Raw genomic sequence first — 19,626 nt, 5'->3', positions numbered from 1 at the left:
AATGAGCCAATATTAAAAACTATTATAACTTTATTGGAACTCTGAGAATAGGAAAATGCCAAAAATGTTGAGAGTTCTCTCAGCTTTCAAGTACAAGCATAAAAGAACCATTATCCTAAAATATTCTTTTATATAAAAAAAAAACACAAATAATTTTTTCATGATAATTAGTATATTTCTAGTATTTAACATCCATTTAATAAACAATAAAATTCAGTTTCTGGGATTTCAAATCAAATACAGAGGTTTAGCTACAGCAATGTTATATAAAAATACAGTCTTAAACATATGTTATATAATTCAAGTATTTATATCCTATTTATGACCCCCTGGCTAGCATACTTAGAGAGAAACTGGTTTAATGTGTAACGCATGTTAAACGTTACAAATATTTCAATGTATATTTGGATGGTAACTGATTTGTGCTGAATCATTCAATCAAAAAATATTAGGCACAACTGGGGGACAAATAATAACATTACCTTCTCTCAGTTCAAGGAAAAAGGAGAAACAAATAGATTTCCTTCTAGTAAAACTGTAAGGGTAGTGCTGTACATTATATAAATTTGGAATTTTTCATAATAAAATTTTTTAAAAGAGCATGTTATTTTGAAAAGAAAGAAAGAATTTAAAACAATTATTTTTAAAAAGCCAGCTGAGATAACATGGTTCTGGAAAAAGAGTAAAATTCTATCGCTGTGCAAATCATCTACTTAAGTTATAAAAAATTTAACTAATGTACTATTTTAAATAAACATTTATTTACAAAAGATGGTCAAAGGAAGAGTTCCCTGGTGGCCTGTTTTCCCCCAAAGGGAGATTAAATAATTAGATAACTATATAATTAGATTAAAATAGCCAACACTTGTATTAGCTGATTACATGTTAGGCAATGTTACAAGTGCTTTATACATATAAGGTCATATAATCCTCACCACAACCTAAGGAAGTACGTAACATTTTTATTCCCATTTTACAGATGGAAAGTGAGGAGCAGAGATTAACTGGTTCACCTCACACAGCTGTGAAGTAGCAGGGCTAATATTCTAACCCTAGCAGTTTTGCTTAAGTCACCTGCTAAGTTACACTAGGTCTAATTATTTTGTAAGAATATAATTTAAAACAAATAGTAAAAGAAAATAAATATTCTCCTTATGATATATCCTAAAAACTTGCCTCATTTTTCAAATAAATTTCACAATCCCATTCCATATGACTCAGAAAAAGTTGTCTTTCAATAATTACTAATAATATTGCAGAAAAGCAGGAGGAAAAAAACACTTTCAATTCAAATTTTTTCTGGTAGGTGTTTATAAACATAAGAAACAACCTTTTTTCATCACTTAGAATTTAGAGATTATAATTTGTCACAGGGATTTCAGATAATATATAGTTACAGATTATTAAAAATCATATAGTACAACATCTTATATAATAAATAAGAGAATTTAAGTCCAAAATGTACTCAAGAATGTATAAGTAACAGAGCTGGGTGTACAAAACCAAGGCACAGGTCAAGGAGAGAACAACATTCCAAATGCAGTTATTATTTACTAAACTTAGGATCATGGAAAAGCTTACAGTCTAGTAAAGGAGAAGAAGATAAAACACACACATATTGAAAAATCTACAAAGGCAACATCAAAATGACACGACAATTTTCTCTCAAATTTCTATCACTCCCACATTGCCAATCAGTTATTCCTCAAACAGAATTAAGTCCAAAGTATCAATTCCTTATATCCCTACTTTCAGAGAAGAAATTATCACCAAGGCAAAAGATGAAGCTGAGATTCTGTAAGACAGATGGAAGTTCCTCAACATAATTATATACTGCCACTATATCAGTTTGGTAAGGGCATAAATGCAATAAAAATTCACAAAAACAGTTTAGCAAACAACATGTCTAATGTTACTTGCTTGTAAGCTTTGGAGCTAGAACACTTTGAAATCAGTACAGGTGAGGATTGATAGACACATGGCGGTAGACTAGGACTCCAGTATCTGGGGTCTTGACAAGCCACACACACAGATTCCTGTTATTACTCCTTCAGAGCCCACAAGCTTCTCAGTAACAAGGGCATACATTCCCATCCTTTACCCCCTACTCTAAAAAAGAAACTGAAGAACCTATGAAATTAAAACCAGAGAGTTCTGCTGTATTTTCACTCTATATTTACCCACTTCTTAGTTTATAACAATATTTTGGATTTAAGTTTCCATTGTGATTTCAAATATAAAACAGCAAATCAGAGAGTGTGAAAAACGTAATATGTTTGATAAACAATCTTTCTGGGAAAAATCAGAATCTACCAAAGTACTTTTTATTTCAACTCTTGTTAAAAGCCTTTACTTTACAAGATTTCTCTTACAAAGTCTAAGACGACATTCTAATATAACTGAAACATTCTTAAATTTTAACCTAAACATCTGTAAGACAGAGTTCATTTAAAAATGAATACTGAGATGAATACTACTCAGTCCCCTCTCCCTCCTCAATAAGTGCAGACGTACTAATCATCCTGTAGTGCTCCTCTGCCTCATAGTGACAGGCATCAGGCAGCTCTGACAATCTTGTCTTTTTATCTGGAAACACCAAGGTCATATGCCAGTTTCTTACTCTCTTCACCTAACATTATATCTACAGCTTCAATCACTACCAGTCTGGCCAGCTCTCTTAAAAAACAAACTCTTGCCCCTTCTACATACGCTCTAGACTTAAAATACCAATCTCCTGTATCATTCTGGCGCCATCTTCCTTTCTATTGGGTCACTTTTACCTACAAAATCTACTCAGATCAGATTTTCCTCACTGCCTCTCCACACACAAAAGCTATCTTTTTATTTTTTACCAGTAAATTCTTGTTATGGATTGACTTGTGCCCTGCCCCCTGCAAAAGATATGCTGAAGTCCTAATCCCAAGTACCTGTGAATGTGACCTTATGTGGAAATAGAGTCTTTGTAGATATAATTAAGTTAAGATGAAGTTATTATGGTAGGCACTTAATCCATTATGACTGGTGCCCTTATAAGAAGAAAAGACAAAGATACAAGGAGAATGTCATGTGACAATCGAGGCAGAGACTGGAGTGACACATGTATAAGCCAAGGAAGCCAGAAATTGCTGGCCACCACCAGAAGCTAAGAGAAAGGCATGGAACAGATTCTCCCCTAGAGTCTTCAGAGAGAGTATGGCCCTGCCAACATCTTGATTTCAGACCTGTAGTTTCCAGAACTCTGTGAGAGAGATAATCACTATAAATATTATAAATTAGTTCCTGTTGTTTTAAGCCACCCAGGTTGTGATACTTTGTTATGGTAGCCCTAGGAACAAATATAGTTCTTAATAATATAATCATTTTCTCATCACTTTCTAATTTAACACTTCAGTAATCTGGCATATGAACCCCTCCAATTTATAGACACTAAAGGTTTTAAATAACACCATTATCCCCACCTTCAACAAACAATTCTCACAGTATTCTCTCTGTTCTTATTTCTGTTCACTTCTCTGCAGTACTTAACACTGTATTAATCTAATTCACCCCACTAGGATTGCCAGAATTAGCAAATAGAAGTACTATGTTTTATCTGGTAACCCTAACCCTACCAAACATTTAAGACCCAGGTCCCATCTCAACCCTTTCTCCCTGAAAAATGTTCTCTGCAAAATGCTGGGTTAGATGACCACATCTATACTCCCAGAGTAACATAAAGCCAATGGACAGCAATGGCTCACACTAGAAAGTGCTCATGAAAATCACCTAGGGAACTTTTTAAAAAGAAATACCAACATCTTATGTCCTACCCAAATTTTCAAAAAGTTCACCAGGTAATCTGAGATACCACTAATCCAAAACAACATAACACACTAAATATGGGCTGATTGCTTACATGCCTCCTTCCCCCAAAAGAATGAATTACTCAAGAGCAGAAACTGGTTTTTCTATCATGTATGCCTACCAGAACGCACTGAATACCAGTAACAGGGGTTGGCAAACAATGCCCTTGGGCCAAATCCGAACAACTATATGATTGTGTAAATAAAGCATTTTTGGATACAGCCACAGTCATTAACTTACATACCATCTATGCCTGCTTTCAATCCACAACAAAACATATAAATAGTTGAGACAAAGACTGTAGGGCCCACAAAACCTAAAACATTTACTAGCTGGTCCTTTACAGAAAAAGTTTGCTGACCCCTGACCTATATGGTGAATGACTGGATAATCAACAATGATAGTAAATGCAACCAATTTGAAAATCAAATTAACATGCATATTAACACAGATATCTGGAGCTTTAGAGGTGCATACATGTGTATAATGTCCAAAGAACAGCACATAAAATAGTGTAATGCTTGAATAAGTGCCAACTGATGATTACTCTTATTGGCTATTATGAAAGACTTTACTGCCTGCACAAACTTATACCCACTTAGCCCCCCAAAATGTACTATGGGTTGTTGCTATGATTATTGTGGTTAACACATTTCTTACAATGAAACTCTTTGGGCAAACACTTTTTCATTTCACTGGGAGGAAATCAAATTGTTTTTAGGATCTAAAGCAATGCCATAGTTTTCACACAAAAAAATGCTACTTGGTTAAGCTATAGTAACACTTCACCTAACCAGCTCTCATATCTGACTTAAAACATAGCTAAGAAATTAGAAACAAAAAAGAGATGCTTTTAACAAAGTACACCTCATAAAATCCATACAAAATATGTGTGTGACATACATGTGAAGATATATTTATATATACATTTATATTTAAATATATACATTTGATACTCCTTTATCTTTAATATATAGATATATAAACATACAACTCAGAGACTGTTGGTTCTTAATTATACATAATTATATACAATATATAAAGATAATATATAGTGATTCTATAAAGATATAGTGCATAAAGATTAACTCAGAGCCCATGGGTTCTTTTTTTGTTTGTAAGTTTTTTTTTTAATTCAGGTATAATTGACATATAACACTATATTAGTTTCAGGTATACAATATAATGATTCAACATTGGTTCTTAGTTATACACAGTCCATAAAAACTTGGTACTCTAACTTCTAGAGCCGATCCAAATTAAAAGTACCAAATTATAGTGGGAATATTGTGTCCCAAAAGCAGGCTAACAAACTGGACAGGTGAGAAGTATCAGATGTCACCAGGCTTTGGATCATTTATAAAAGTTTTTAAAGCCTTGCTACACAAAGTGAAGTCTCAGGATGAGGGGGAGCTTTGAGTGGGGTCCCATCAGCAGAAAGTTAGTTAGAAATGTGGAATCTGCATTTTAACAACATCCTCAGGTGATCTATATGCACAATCAAATTTGACACCCCTGGTCCAGAGGTATTAGACCAATTTAATACAGCTGAAAGAAAATATTCTGTCTAGAATTACTCTTCCCCTTCTTGCCCATCATCTAAACCCAAATGAAGGTCTAATTTCACAAAATACAGATGGAAAATGTACAACAATATTCATTAGAAAGATGACAGTACCTTTAGCACTTGAACTTGGCCTTCTGTAGTAATTTCGTTTAGCAGTTCACAAAAGGACTGACATAGACCTACTGCGTATGTCTGAAATTCAATGAAAAGTCAAAATATACATATGAATATATCTGCAATATCAAAAAAGGTATAAAATTAAATTGGGGACTCATAATCTATTTGAGAATTAGATACTAAAGCTCTAAGCATATAAAATTTCAATTAGAACTCTTTAGGAAAAGTTTAAGAAATAAAAATACAGTTTATTGCTATTCTAATTTTTGTAGAAATATAAGGATATATTTACATGTAGAGCATTTTTTTTATGTTAAATAATATAATTCATGAGACTACATCACATCTGCCCCACAGTAGGCAATGCTTATGACGTTTTTTCCCCCCTTAAAGTAATAAATCAATCTATTAAATTTTGAAAAGGTTTCAAAATAAGATTCCTGATTTCAAATAAGAAACAATCAAAATAATAACTATACAAATTTTTACAATGCAAAAACTACAACATACCTGTAAAAATTCTGTTGATGATAAAAAGATATAACCATTGATGATCTTAAAGCAGGTTCTGAGACTTTCTGAACTTAGTTCTGCCAAAATAATAATTGTTTTAAAAAGAAAAAATTAATTCATTGTTCAAAATCAGTTTAAATGAAGTGACTTATTTAAAGCTAAGTTACATGCCCTTCTTTACAAATCTTTTCTGAATGCTATTCAGATGGCTAGTATATAAATATCTATCTAAAAACTGGCATTAACCTGTAGCTTAATGCTTTCCCATATACCTCCCATTAGTTAAAACAATTTAGAAAATACGAAGCTCCCTTTTCTTTCCTTTCAGAAAATAACTACATGATCCAACCTTGCATTTCAAACTAAATTTCTAGTACCAGCATGGCAAACGACATGCAACTGAATCATTTTATCATCATATTTTGATATCTGCTTAAATGGGTTCACTCAATAAGCATTTACTGAGTGTCTATTGTGCTGGCACTCAACATGCTACCCTACTTACGAAAAGAGTCCCTGTTATATTCCGAAAATTATACTGTGTTTAGATATTCTCAATTCTTGGGCTTTGTTCTTCAAATCCACTCCTCTATGAAAAACCTACACATAAAAAATCTTCTTTAAAATGTTATTACCAGAATAGTATAGGAAAAGGATATTGTTTTTAATTATTCTTTTTCAAGTGCAAAGCAGAAAACTTGTTAAAAACTGAAAATGATCAAATGTTTATGCAGTGTTATTTTACATGTCTTATCACATACAATAATGATACAATAGAACACAGATTACAGATGTATATTAATTATACAGATCAAAACATGACCCCAAAATATCATCTATATCTAAAATCTTTCATTCTGTATTGCTACTATTTTAGAAATCGTATTCACTTGCAATAGGACAGATTAAAAAATGTTTCCTGGCAAAAGTGTAGGCCCTGGGTTCTTACCTAACTCATATCCTAGCAAAGTGACAAGATATTCTATTCAGGTGAGAATTACCCATACACTTTCACAAGAAAATAACAATCCCACTCAAAGCTCAAAATGTGTTTTAAAGGCATTATTTTCTATACTTTAGGAATTTAACATATTAGTTTAAAATGAGAATGTAGAGGGGACAGAAACTAACCAACTTGTTACCATGCTAACAGAAGACATAAAAAGAAATAATAAAGGCTGTCACCTAAATATTTTTCACAACAGAAGTAAGACAAAATCTCAGGATAAAGGGGTAGGCCATTACATTGGATAAAGTTATTCTTATGAACAATTCACATGTCCTTTTCTCCTCAAGGAGCAAGTGCAGTCAAGTCTAAACTTGTGCACACTGTTTAACAGACCAACAATAGCAGACTGTTTGGCAACCACCGTTTTGGCAACCACCGTGATAAATAAGGCAAAGGGTCTACATTCAAGTGAGAACTTAGAATGGCTACATTCCAGGTATGTCAGTGAATATAATTTCTCAATCACTGCCATCTAAAATTTTATCAAGATCTATGATGAAGGAGACAATATTTAAGAAAGATTTATTTTAAAAACCATAGTACCAGGACTTCCCTGGTGGCTCAGTGGTTAAGAATCCCCCTGCCAATGCAGGGGACACGGGGTTGAGCCCTGGTCTGGGAAGATCTCACATGCCACAGAGCAACGAAGCCTATGCACCACAACTACTGAGCCTGCGCTCTAGAGCCTACGAGCCACAACTATTGAAGCCTGTGCGCCTAGAGCCCGTGCTCTGCACCAAGAGAAGCCACCGCAATGAGAAGCCCACACACCGCAACGAAGAGTAGCCCCTGCTCACCGCAACTAGAGAAAGCCTGCGTGCAGCAGTGAAGACCCAATGCAGCCAAAAATAAATAAATAAATTTATTAAAAAAAAAAAAACCTAAAAATAAAAACCATAGTACCCACCTCTTTTTACAGATATTTTAAAAGCTATTTCTAGATTAATTTATATAAGCAAATAAGCAATTAGGTCACTTCATACTGTTTTCCATGCCTCCATCATGCAAAGGACTTTTACTAAATTTCCTAAGGCATGCTATCATCAGCAAATATTAAATATCAATAGTAAAAAAAAGTCCTAAAAGTAATAAATTTATCTATTTTAAAGTATATTGAACATTGTCCATTATATCCATGAGTTCCTAGTAAGACTCTGATAAAAAATTATTTTCTGGTCCTAGTATCAGGAAGAGCTGCCCATACAACAGATCTGTATTTATTTTCAGCCCTGTGAATAATTTAATTCAAATGTTCTCAACCATGGGCAATTTTGCCCCCTAGGGGATATCTGGCAATGTCTGGAAACTCTGGTTGTTAAAAACTAGCATCTAGTGGGTTGAGGCTAAAGATGCTATTAAGCTTCCTACAATGCTCTAAACAGTCCCTCACAAGAAAGAATTACATGGCCCAAAATGTCAACAATTTTGAAAATCCCTAACTTAAGTGATCAAGTTTTTCTTTCATAGACAGAGAGCTCTGATTCAAATCTGTAACCCATCAAAGTATCTAGTTATGCTGTGTGCACATATGATTTATATTTATTAGTCTAATTATATTTTATGTTCCATTCCTCTCTGTTTTTCTCTATTCTTTGGCTCTTATTTTTAATTTCTACTTTCATGTTACATTTTACTTATTCTTTTTAATCATACTATTTAATGTTTATGTTTGGAAATGAAACTATAGTAGTTTCTTCTTTTATTTCAAATTCTGATAAAATATGAAGGCTAAAATGTGTAAAATAGCCTACACATCATCAAGATGTCAGGTGGGAAAAAGTTCCTTCCAAATTAGAAAAATTTTATTGGTCAAGGAACATTAGCTTGGCACTTACAACAACATGGACAAGAGTCAGTCAGGTGTTCATCTTTTAAGTAATGAGAATACTGAGAAAATTAATACCATAAAAAAGATTTAAAGGATTTTAAAAATAAGCCTTTAGAACTGAATTATTAGAATTAGTTATAGCCAATGGTTCTACTTAAAGTATCTCCAGTTCTACTTACATTTGGGGAGAAGGATATGAAATGAATTTTAGCCTTGGATTTATTCACACTTAATTAACATATCCTAAAAATCATTAACTTAAACACCAATATTGTTGGTTTTATGTGTTTTAAATGAAAATGAGAAACTACCAGCCAGCAGCTTTATTTCTACTTGGAAAAAATAATAGCTATCATATTCATTAAATAAATGTTTAAAAATCACTGATCTAATAGGAAAAAATGTTTTCACCTTTAAGAAAAGTGAGTATTCATTTCGATCTATTTTCTTAAAAGATTAAAGTAAATATCCTGGTTATATTTCAAAATAAATTTTAAAGCTCACCTGAAAGAATGTGTATGCAAAAAGCTACATATCAAACAATATTAATTAGTTGTGCAATACTCAAACAAAAATAAAGGTAATACTGATGTCGAGGTATACTAAACATTCACAGATATAATTTGTATACAAAATTTCTTCATATTATTAAGTTAACTAACAAATCCTACAGAGCCAGTGGTTCAGTACTTTTTCTTTTAAAATAGCAATAATGTTGACAGTAATAGTAGTAATACATATAATTACAAAACACTTAAACAGTGCTTTCTATGTACCAGACATTGTTCTAAACACATAAAAGTTCTTATTGATTTAAAGGACTATGCATCAACTACAAAGCTTTCTATGGTAAAACTGTACTTTAGTACCTACCTAAAACTACACTCAAAATAGTGTCATATGGTTATAGGAGGGTTAGTTATGTGCTTTTTTTTCAGTCTCTTCTTCCTGGCTACCAATCTTCTCTCCCACCACATTGTAAAGGCCAGGCAGGCTGAATTCGGGGTGGAATACAGAGATGAAGTGAAATCACCTTGTGAAGTTACCCATATGTGAAAATGGCTGAATCCTGTTCATGACTAAGTTGATAATGGGCCTGGTCGAGGTTTCCATTCTCAGGGCAAGTATAAAGAAGCACTGTGGATTACCCAGGATGGTACTATATATGGTCTCCAAGTTACGTAGACTAGAACTGGATGGCCTTCACTGAGAGTAAAAGAAAGTAAAAGGACTTTGCCTATTCTCTTCCTCTATGGTATCTTAGCTACAAAACTTCCTAGGAGACTAGCAATAAGTGACTGGTCTATTGCCACTGTCTTCATGTTTGAAAATTTCTTCCATAATTTTATGGGGATGCTAGATGATAAAACATCAAATGGCTTTTTATTAGAAAACAGATGGCATCTTGGTATTATCTGAGGTCTAATTTATTCTGAAGAATGAGGTAGAAGAACAACAACAAAAAAAAAATCAGAAAACACGAAGGACTAATCACATTATCTATAGCCCCCATGATCATCCAGCAAATGAAGACAGATGTTTTTTATTTTTTTAATAAATTTATTTTATTTATTTTTAATTTTTGGCTGTGTTGAGTCTTCATTGCTACACACGGGCTTTCTCTAGTTGTGGCGAGTGGGGGCTACTCTTCGTTGCAGTGCGCAGGCTTCTCATTGCGGTGGCTTCTCTTGTTGTGGAGCATGGGCTCTAGGCGTGCGGGCTTCAGTAGTTGTGGCACATGGGCTCAGTAGTTGTGGCTCGCGGGCTCTAGAGCGCAGGCTCAGTACTTGCGGCGCACGGGCTTAGTTGCTCTACGGCATGTGGTATCTTCCCAGACCAGGGCTCGAACCCGTGTCCCCTGCACTGGCAGGCGGATTCTTAACCACTGCGCCACCAGGGAAGCCCAACAGATGTTTTTTAATCAGCTATAATTATGTTTTAGTCCACACTTGTTGATTTTATCAAAGAATGTGTCTACCTTTCTGGTGCATCATTATACCTCAGTAATACCTTCCCTCTAATAAAACTGCTCACTACAAGTAAGTTCTCAGAAAAAATAATTTTGAGATATTGCCATAATAAGTATGCCTTTTTTCCTAGTTTTTTCCTACATGAATGCCCTCTCCTGACAATATTAATCTATTCAGTCAGTATACCCAAAGTTCTAATGAAGGAATTAAAGATGCTTCATGGGTGAGCCTTAGAAAGTGGGAACTCTGAACGGAATAAATGTAAATAATTTTTACATTTTGTAAATAAACGATTTTTTAAAATGGTAGTAATCTGCAGACTGAAAAAGAAGCAAAGGGCCAGTAAATAGCACCATATACAATTCTTAAATACTCAATGAGGTTTAAATGTGAATCTGCACTGGTAAAATCGCTCACAAAAATAACCCTGTGAACAAAATATTTTTTGTAAATTTAAGGTATTACATACTTGTGAATGGTAGCTGATATGTAGCAGGCAAGTATTGGCTTTCTATGACTAAGTATCATCAGAATACATGTTCAGAAAAGAATCTAACCAGGTATCCATGGTGGCTAACAGAGACTAACAGCCTACTCCTAGCACAGCGGCCAGTTCTCTGGTGTCACATGCCAAAAGTGTTGCTTTAAAACATTAAGCTTCCTGATTTCAAGCTTCTACATAAGCAATACCTCAACAAACAATAAATGATTTTCTAACATTTAATAATCTTTATTTTGGTGGTTCCTTAGCTAAATCAGAAATATGTACAGAGCTCATTTGTTAACAACTGACAGCACAAAATCAATTCTCAATTAACTATAAGTTAAGTAAATTTAGTGTTTGCTCTTTAATACGCAGAAATAACTCTAAAAAGTTATACTGTAGGAAAAAATCTAGGAATTATTAAAACACTACACAACTTATTTCTCAAAATCAAGGGCTTCAGTAAAAATGGAAGGTATGATTTATAGTCACCTATAATGCCCCAAATTATGGTTGCATTCAAAAACAGTGGTAATTTTATGCTTTAATACATACCTAGAAGTGGTGACATATTCTGAAATATACGAAGTAACTCTGGTGTAATACATGGGCTGTTTTCCAAAGTCACTAACCTAGGGAAAAAAAACAGACAATTAAATCACTTTCCATAACCATTAAAGCTATAACTATAAAAAGAACCAAAGATACCCAACTTGACCAGTAATCAAGAAAATATAAATTATAACCAAAACAAGGTACAATTTTACCCCACCAGATCAGCAGAATTTTAAGTGTGACATACCACGTATTGTTAAAGCTATAAAAGTGGGAACTCTTGCATACTGCTAACAACAGTGCAAGTTGATATAATCACTTTGGGAAATAATTATTATCTGGTAATACTGAATATGTACACGACATGTGTATACACCTATGACCTGGCACTATATCTAGGCAGAAATGTGCACAGGGCATAAGGTCTTATACATTTGCTCTAGAAGTCATGCACAAGAATGTTGCATTATTTGAACAAACAAAATGGCAAACGAGTAAATGAATTGTTACAGTCACACCATTAAGCTCTTCACTATGGATGAATCTCCAAACAGGAAGCAAAAAAAGTAAGTTAGAACACATATGATACAACTTATATAAAGTTAAAATATACTGTTTAGAGATACACGTGCATATGTGATTTTAAAAGCATTAAAACACAAGAAAGAAAACCAAGGAATGAAAACAAAAAAATCAGTACAGTGGGTTATCCCTGGCATGGATGCAGGAAGATTCAACAAACATGCCACACCATGGGCTTCACAGACATTCCTATTGTTGTATTTCTTACCCAGAGTATGGAAAATTGATTTTCATTTTATGTAAGTTATAAATAATTATAAACAATATGACCTCATATTATTTTGTATCTATGAAATACTTCACAAATTTTAAATGACAAAATCAGGTAATCTGGGCAGGATATTACACAGGGAAAACCAGCTACCCCCAAAATGAAGTACTTCCAACATGCACAAGCAATGATGTCTTTGACACCTTAACTTGATCAACAGTAACAGGATTTTAAAGAGAAAGACGAATACCATATGATATCACTTATATGTGAAATCTAAAATATGGCACAAATGAACCTATATGCGAACAGAAACAGACTCAGAGACATAGAGAACAGGCTCATGGTTGCCAAGGGGGAGGGGCGTGGGGGAGGGATGGACTGGGAGTCTGGGGTTAGTAGATGCAAACTATTACATACAGAATGGATAAACAACAAGGTGCTACAGGGAACTATATTCAATATCCTGGGATAAACCATAATGGAAAAGAATATAAAAAAGAATGTACATGGGTGTATAACTGAGTCACTTTGGTGTACAGAAGAAATTAACACAACATTGTAAATCAACTATACTTCAATAAAAAATAAATCTAAGAAACAGCAACAGGGGCTTCCCTGGTGGCGCAGTGGTTGAGAGTCCGCCTGCCGATGCAGGGGACACGGGTTCGTGCCCCGGTCCGGGAAGAGCCCACATGCCACAGAGCGGCTGGGCCCGTGAGCCATGGCCGCTGAGCCTGCGCGTCCGGAGCCTGTGCTCCGCAACGGGAGAGGCCACAGCAGTGAGAGGCCTGCGTACCGCAAAAAAAAAAAAAACAAAAAAAAACAAGAAACTGAATGGGGTATTTTAATACATCAGGGTCAAGATGAAAAAGCAAAATAATGTGAACTAACAATCTACAAGTTAAAAAGAACAGATATACATGAAAGTCTGCATCTTTGATACTATCATTACTATTTATGTGAATATATTACAAAAACAGATACTATAAGAAGTCACTAAAATTCACATTAAGTTTAAAAAAATTTTACAAGTGGTATGTTATATTTACAATGCAATAAATCCAGGCCTGAGCCATATATTTTAATATCAGCAAAAAAATAAACAATGTTGGGTCAAAGAACTCATGAAAAAAAAATCACATCATCAGTCTGAAAAATTTTTCATTGTAAACAAGACCACAAACATCAACTGGTACTGGTAAGCCCTACCAGTTCAAATTTCCATTCCCCAAGATAACTATTTTATACCTTTGTCCCCACAAACCTCTCTCATCTTATAAATACTCCCATTCCAGCCCATGACACTCAAGTGATGACTATACTTCATATTTTGTTGAGAAAACAGAAGCTATTAGATGGAACACCTTCCCATCTCATTCTACTACAATACAGAAACCTATCTTCCTGCCTCGAGTTAAAATGGACGAAATACCCCTGCTGCTATTTAAAGAAAAAAAAAAAAAATCAACTCCTTCCACTTATGCTGAATCCCATCCCTTCTTGCCTCCTTCAATTATCTCACTCTCTTGAGCCTCATCATACCTCTAGATCTTCATTCCCGCACTAGCCAACTGTTAACGCAATTTCAACACCCTCTTCATAGTAAAAACTTTCAAACAAGCTGTCAATGCTCACAGTCTGTACTTACTTAACTCCAATTCATTCTTCAATCTACTCCAATTCTTCCTTCTGTTCTCACTACTCCACTGAAACCCCTCCTATCATCTCCATTCACTTCTCTGTACACCCTTACAAGGACAATCAGCAACATTTGACATAGTTAACCATTCCCTCTTTTAGGAAATATTCTCTCTTGGCTTGGTTTTCCTCCTATATCATCTCTGATGGCTCCTCGTGTGACCTCAGAATGTATTTTCTTCAGGATTCTGCCCTGAGCACAAGGCTCTCTATCTGCCCTTTTCTTCCTAGGCAATCTCACCAATTCTCAGACTTTATAAATCATACACAACATGCTAACCACTTTACAAACAGTATCTCATGCTCACAACAACCACATAAGGTAGAAATTATTTTCCTCATTTTACAGAAGGCTCACAGAAAATGATTACAAACCTAATGCAGTGGTATACGTGGGATTGGCCACCTATATCTGCTTCCAAATACGACTTCTAACCCGTTAAGAAAATTATATTAAGAAGTGTGTACCCTGATTCTCTAAATAATCTTAGCTTTAATAAATTTGATAAATTTTTAAAATGTATCCTAATGATTTAATTTTGTTTACATATAACAAAAGGCTAGGAAAAAAGAAATTACCATTAGTAGAGCAATGCACTTCTCACGCACTGTTCATATAATGCACTGTTCATATAATCCCTAAAAAATTTATATACCTCTCATTAACACATTAATATACTAAATCTGTAATTATATTGATGAGTATATGAGTCTGCCTCTTTATTATAATATTTTTAATCTTTATGATAGATATCATATACATATGGTTACAGAAAAGTATCTGTGTGCCAGAGATTAATGTTTTAATTTGTAATCTAGAGTAGAAGGTGGCAAACTATAGCTCATGGGCCAAACCAATACCCTTTTTCTGTAAGTGATGTTTTACTGGAGCATAGCCGTGTCCATTTGTTTATATATTGTCTATGACTGTTTTGGTGTTGAAACAGCGGAGTTGAAGAGTTGGGACAGAAAGTACATAGCCTGTGAAGCCTAAAATAATTACTATCTGCTCCTTTAGGGAAAAAGTTTGCCAACCTCTGATCTAGAGTAATCCATCCTGTACGAATAAAAATATATGAATATAAGAGGCTCCAACATATGCTAATTTACAATCATTTAAGTCACTTAAGTTCAAACAACATAACCCAGAAAAGAATATGAGAAACACAAATTGCAAATTAATAAGTATCTACCTTAGTTATGTTTTTAAATTGTTCATCTAGTATTCTGATACAGATCATTAATTTTACCATTTGCATCAAAGACAATTTCTTAGAATCAAAAAACTGTTCATTCCTAGACATCCAAGCAAAACTGAAGGAAGGGAGGGAGGAAGGGAAGAAGGGAGGGAAGGAGTGAGGGAGGGAGATACCACAAATGTTTATTTTTTCTGTGGTTACTTTCTATGATTTGCTTTTTTAATTCCAATACTAGGTTTTTAATTAGAACTTTAAAACCTTTCCTGTATTACTAATTACATCTTAAATAAAGATTGGCCCTGAAGAAAACTGCTGCCATCAGTAAGACGAAGAAAAAAGATTTCTAGTCAATGCTCAGTCTGTACTTACTTAACTCCAATTCATTCATTTCACAGTTTGTAGCTCTGAGATGCCACAGAAACAGGGTTTGTTTGTTTGTTTTTTACCTCTAAACACTATATACTACTTACTCAGTAAAATAATAAGCCAAGACTAAGTAGCATTAACATTTAGGGCTGAGGTATTCTATCTCAGTACTTACTGGGTAAAGTAGTAAGAGGTTGAAAATACCTCAATATCCCCCAAAACATCTCATTTAACACGCTGGAAGTTTTATGTCAATTTTTAGTTTTGATCAAGATTCCCCATTTTACATTACAAATTCCAAAAGAAATTCAGAAATTCAGCTGAGTTCTTACTGAAACTTCCTGTCTAACTTTGACTATTATAAGCCTACACTGAGTGACAGCTGCCAAGAAAAGCTGGAGCTACGTATTATGCTACCCAGTTCAGGGAAACTGACTTTATGTTTTTTTGTTTTTAAATGCTGAGTTTTTAAGCCCTATTACATGACCTTTGCTTTATTGCCATGAGTAGGGAAGGCCAGGAAAATAAATAAATAAGATCCACGGTATCAAGTTTTTCCTCTTACCATAATTCTAAACCATCTTCCAGAAGATAAACATGTGGAGGCTGGGAAACATCTGTACTCAGTTGAATAACTGGGAGCAGGAAAGGGTACAGGTTCTTGCTGTCTGCTCCTAATCCCTATGGGAAGTATAAATAAAACTTAACATAAGATACTCTAAGGTCCCACCTCCCACCAAAAAATCACCTATCATATTTAAAAGCCCTAAAACCAACTTATAAAAAATCAATCAATCAGATTTTAAAAGAATGGTTCTAATTATAAGCACTACTAAAACAAAATTAGTTCTGTTTACAATTGGAAAAAATATTATTCAATTGCCTAATGGTAGTAAAACCATATACACCAAAGCTACACACATCTGTTCATTTTAAGAGATTTCTCATATAAATATTTATTTTTCCTTCTCTGACAACTGAAGAGGTGTTAACAATGATGTAGTAAATTCTACAAATTATCTCACCTAAATAAGCTAAAATGAACCCAATCTAAATGTTCATCAGTAAGATAATTAAATTATGATACCTTCATATTCTAGAATACTGAGTAGCCATGAAAAAGGATTAGGCATGGAATGAAAACAATCTCAAAAATAATGACAAATTGGGATTAAAAAGAAATGTATATAACAATTCCACATGCCAAACTATTTTTTTAAATAGCTATGTATCTGATATGAAGATACACGCATAAAAATGTTTCTTGGGAGCAAACAGAAAAAACTGTTAACACTAGTTAAATATGGATATTGGAAAAGGATGTTGCAAGAAGGTAAAAGGAGTCTTTTTTTAATGTGTGCATGTTTTTTAACGAAGAATTTCTGCTAAAATTTTTAATGAATTAAGAATACAAAGATGGGGCTTCCCTGGTGGCGCAGTGGTTGAGAGTCCGCCTGCTGATGCAGGGGACACAGGTTCGTGCCCTGGTCCGGGAAGACCCCACATGCCGCGGAGCGGCTGGGCCCGTGAGCCATGGCCACTGAGCCTGCGCTCCGCAATGGGAGAGGCCACAACAGTGAGAGGCCTGTGTACCGCAAAAAAAAAAAAAAAAAAAAAAAAAGAATACAAAGATGGAAGAAGAGGGGGTTTTAATTTAAAATTCTACTTTGACTAATTACTGTCTTATGGAGGTTGACTCAGTATATCACACTAAATCTAAGCACTTTGAAAGAAACAAAAGGATAGAAAGTCAATTTTTAATTCATAATAATCTCTGTAATCTGATAAACACAGAAAGGAAACCAAACTATCAAACACCTCCTCACTTAGAAAATAATTCAGATGTCAATATAGTTGACATATAATTACAATGCAACAAAATACATATATATTCCCCTTTTGATGACATATATATGTGTATATATATATGAATTTTTAACAGTGAGGTATAGATACTTCAATGGAAATACATAAAGCTTATCCTGAAATATGTTAAGTTTGGCCCTTTCTATAACTAAGCATCAGTTGAAAGACTTTATTAAAGATTTTTCCAAAGGAAGAGATTTATAAAAATGTCACATTTCATAAAGTAGTAAATTGGGCCTTAAAATTCAGTTAAATTTCACTCTCCATAGCTCAATTCTTAAAAGAACAAAAAAAAGAAAAAACATGAAGAAAAACTAGTCAAGTTCATTTTTAATATCAAGTAGACTTAATATTCCTAGGAATGTCAGAATCTACTTACTTAGTGCACATTCCAATGAGCACAGTATGCTAGCATTAGCAAAACTAAAGTAAGCAACTGCTAAAAACATAAGACTCTCTCAGTTAAAGCCTGAAGAAATTTACCTTTGTAATCTAGTGGCTTGAAGAATGTGTCCAATCCCAAATATGCAGCTTTAAGTAAATTTATTTGAACATTCTTTCAATCCACAACTGTAACTGTAAGACACTGTCTACAATACTATGAAATAATTACAGTTAGAGCTACAAGATGTTGTCTACAATACTATGAAAGCTCAAAAATAAAGTCATCAGTTATTAATAAAATTATCATAAATGCTTGAAGGGGGGAAATCATATTGTACTATAATTACATAAAACATAAAAGGAATTTAAAATTAGGTGAAAGGTATAAGGAAATCTCTCTGTACAATCTTTGCAACTGCCTGTGAATCTATAATTTAAGTTAAGAGGGGAGAAAAGTACAACACTCTCTAAAAATTGCTATTTCTCAGGTTATTGTCTTTGGTTCCCTTCTCATGTCCCATGTACATGCTGATAATGTCCAAATCTATTATCTCCAACCAAAACCTCTGAACTTCAGATACCCCAAATGACAGAGGACATCATCACCCAGAAGGCATCTCAAACTCTCAAGTATACCAGTGAACCAACTCATTGTCTTCCTAAAAAAAATGGTTCCTCTTCCTGCATTTCCTAACTCAAGTGACATGAATCACTGTCTATCTAGAAATAAATTATATCACAACTACCTCCTGGTTCTTCCTCCTCCTCACTCCCAATCTAAACAATCCTTAATTCTATCTCCCTAATATTTTTCAAAATTTTCCCCTTCTTTCCATGGCTTTACTTCAGGTCATCATCTCTTTCATGGTTAACAGAAGAGCCTCCCAACTATTTCCTTGACCTTGGTTTAACTCCATTCCAAACCAGTGTCCCCACTGGTACACTGATTACCTTTCTAAAATACAAAGGATAACATTTCTTCCTCTGAACTTCAAGAGATGTTCTTTATGCCTTCCTAACCAGACCCCCACACCCAAGCTCAGGACTCTATGTTGCAGCTATACCAAACAACTCCGTACCAGAAATCACTGTTAACTTCCGCAGAAAGCTGACAGACTTAACACATGGCATTTACTACTGTGCTCTCCCAAGATCCACTAAAAGGATACATGAGGATGTGCTTTTAAAGACCTAAAACCATAAGTACAAAGACAGCATAAGAAGAGATAAAAGCAACTCATTTTTGGAAGCGGGAAAGAAAAACAGATTTAGCAGACTCAGAAAATGAAAGCTCAAAGCCAGCAGTGAAAAAGGGCAAGAAACCACCTGATTTATATCACAGAAACTCCAAAAGACTCAGGAACTGATAGCTCAAGGTATTTTGGGAAGGGGAAGTTGAAGAGGAGGTATTAAAAATAATAGGACCTCTAG

At 34.2% G+C, this 19,626-nt stretch overlaps 1 protein-coding gene across 9 annotated transcripts in view; it reads right to left on the bottom strand.

Moving 5' to 3' along the window:
* IPO11 (importin 11) overlaps positions 1 to 19,626 on the bottom strand; it is a 249,283-nt gene that overhangs the window by 126,310 nt on the left and 103,347 nt on the right. For all 9 annotated transcript variants that reach the window (XM_073802150.1, XM_019929993.3, XM_073802149.1 and 6 more), the window contains exons 21-24: positions 16,511 to 16,626; positions 11,887 to 11,963; positions 6,038 to 6,117; positions 5,522 to 5,602 (exon numbers count right to left, since the gene is read on the bottom strand). In XM_073802150.1, the coding sequence (XP_073658251.1) occupies positions 5,522 to 5,602; positions 6,038 to 6,117; positions 11,887 to 11,963; positions 16,511 to 16,626 (354 nt within the window). The remainder of the gene's footprint in view (positions 1 to 5,521; positions 5,603 to 6,037; positions 6,118 to 11,886; positions 11,964 to 16,510; positions 16,627 to 19,626) is intronic.

This window comes from Tursiops truncatus, chromosome 3, assembly GCF_011762595.2.
Source record: "Tursiops truncatus isolate mTurTru1 chromosome 3, mTurTru1.mat.Y, whole genome shotgun sequence".
Lineage (NCBI taxonomy): Eukaryota > Metazoa > Chordata > Mammalia > Artiodactyla > Delphinidae > Tursiops > Tursiops truncatus.
The sequence above is the reverse complement of the archived record's forward strand: the minus strand, read 5'-3'. Positions and strand labels throughout refer to the sequence as shown.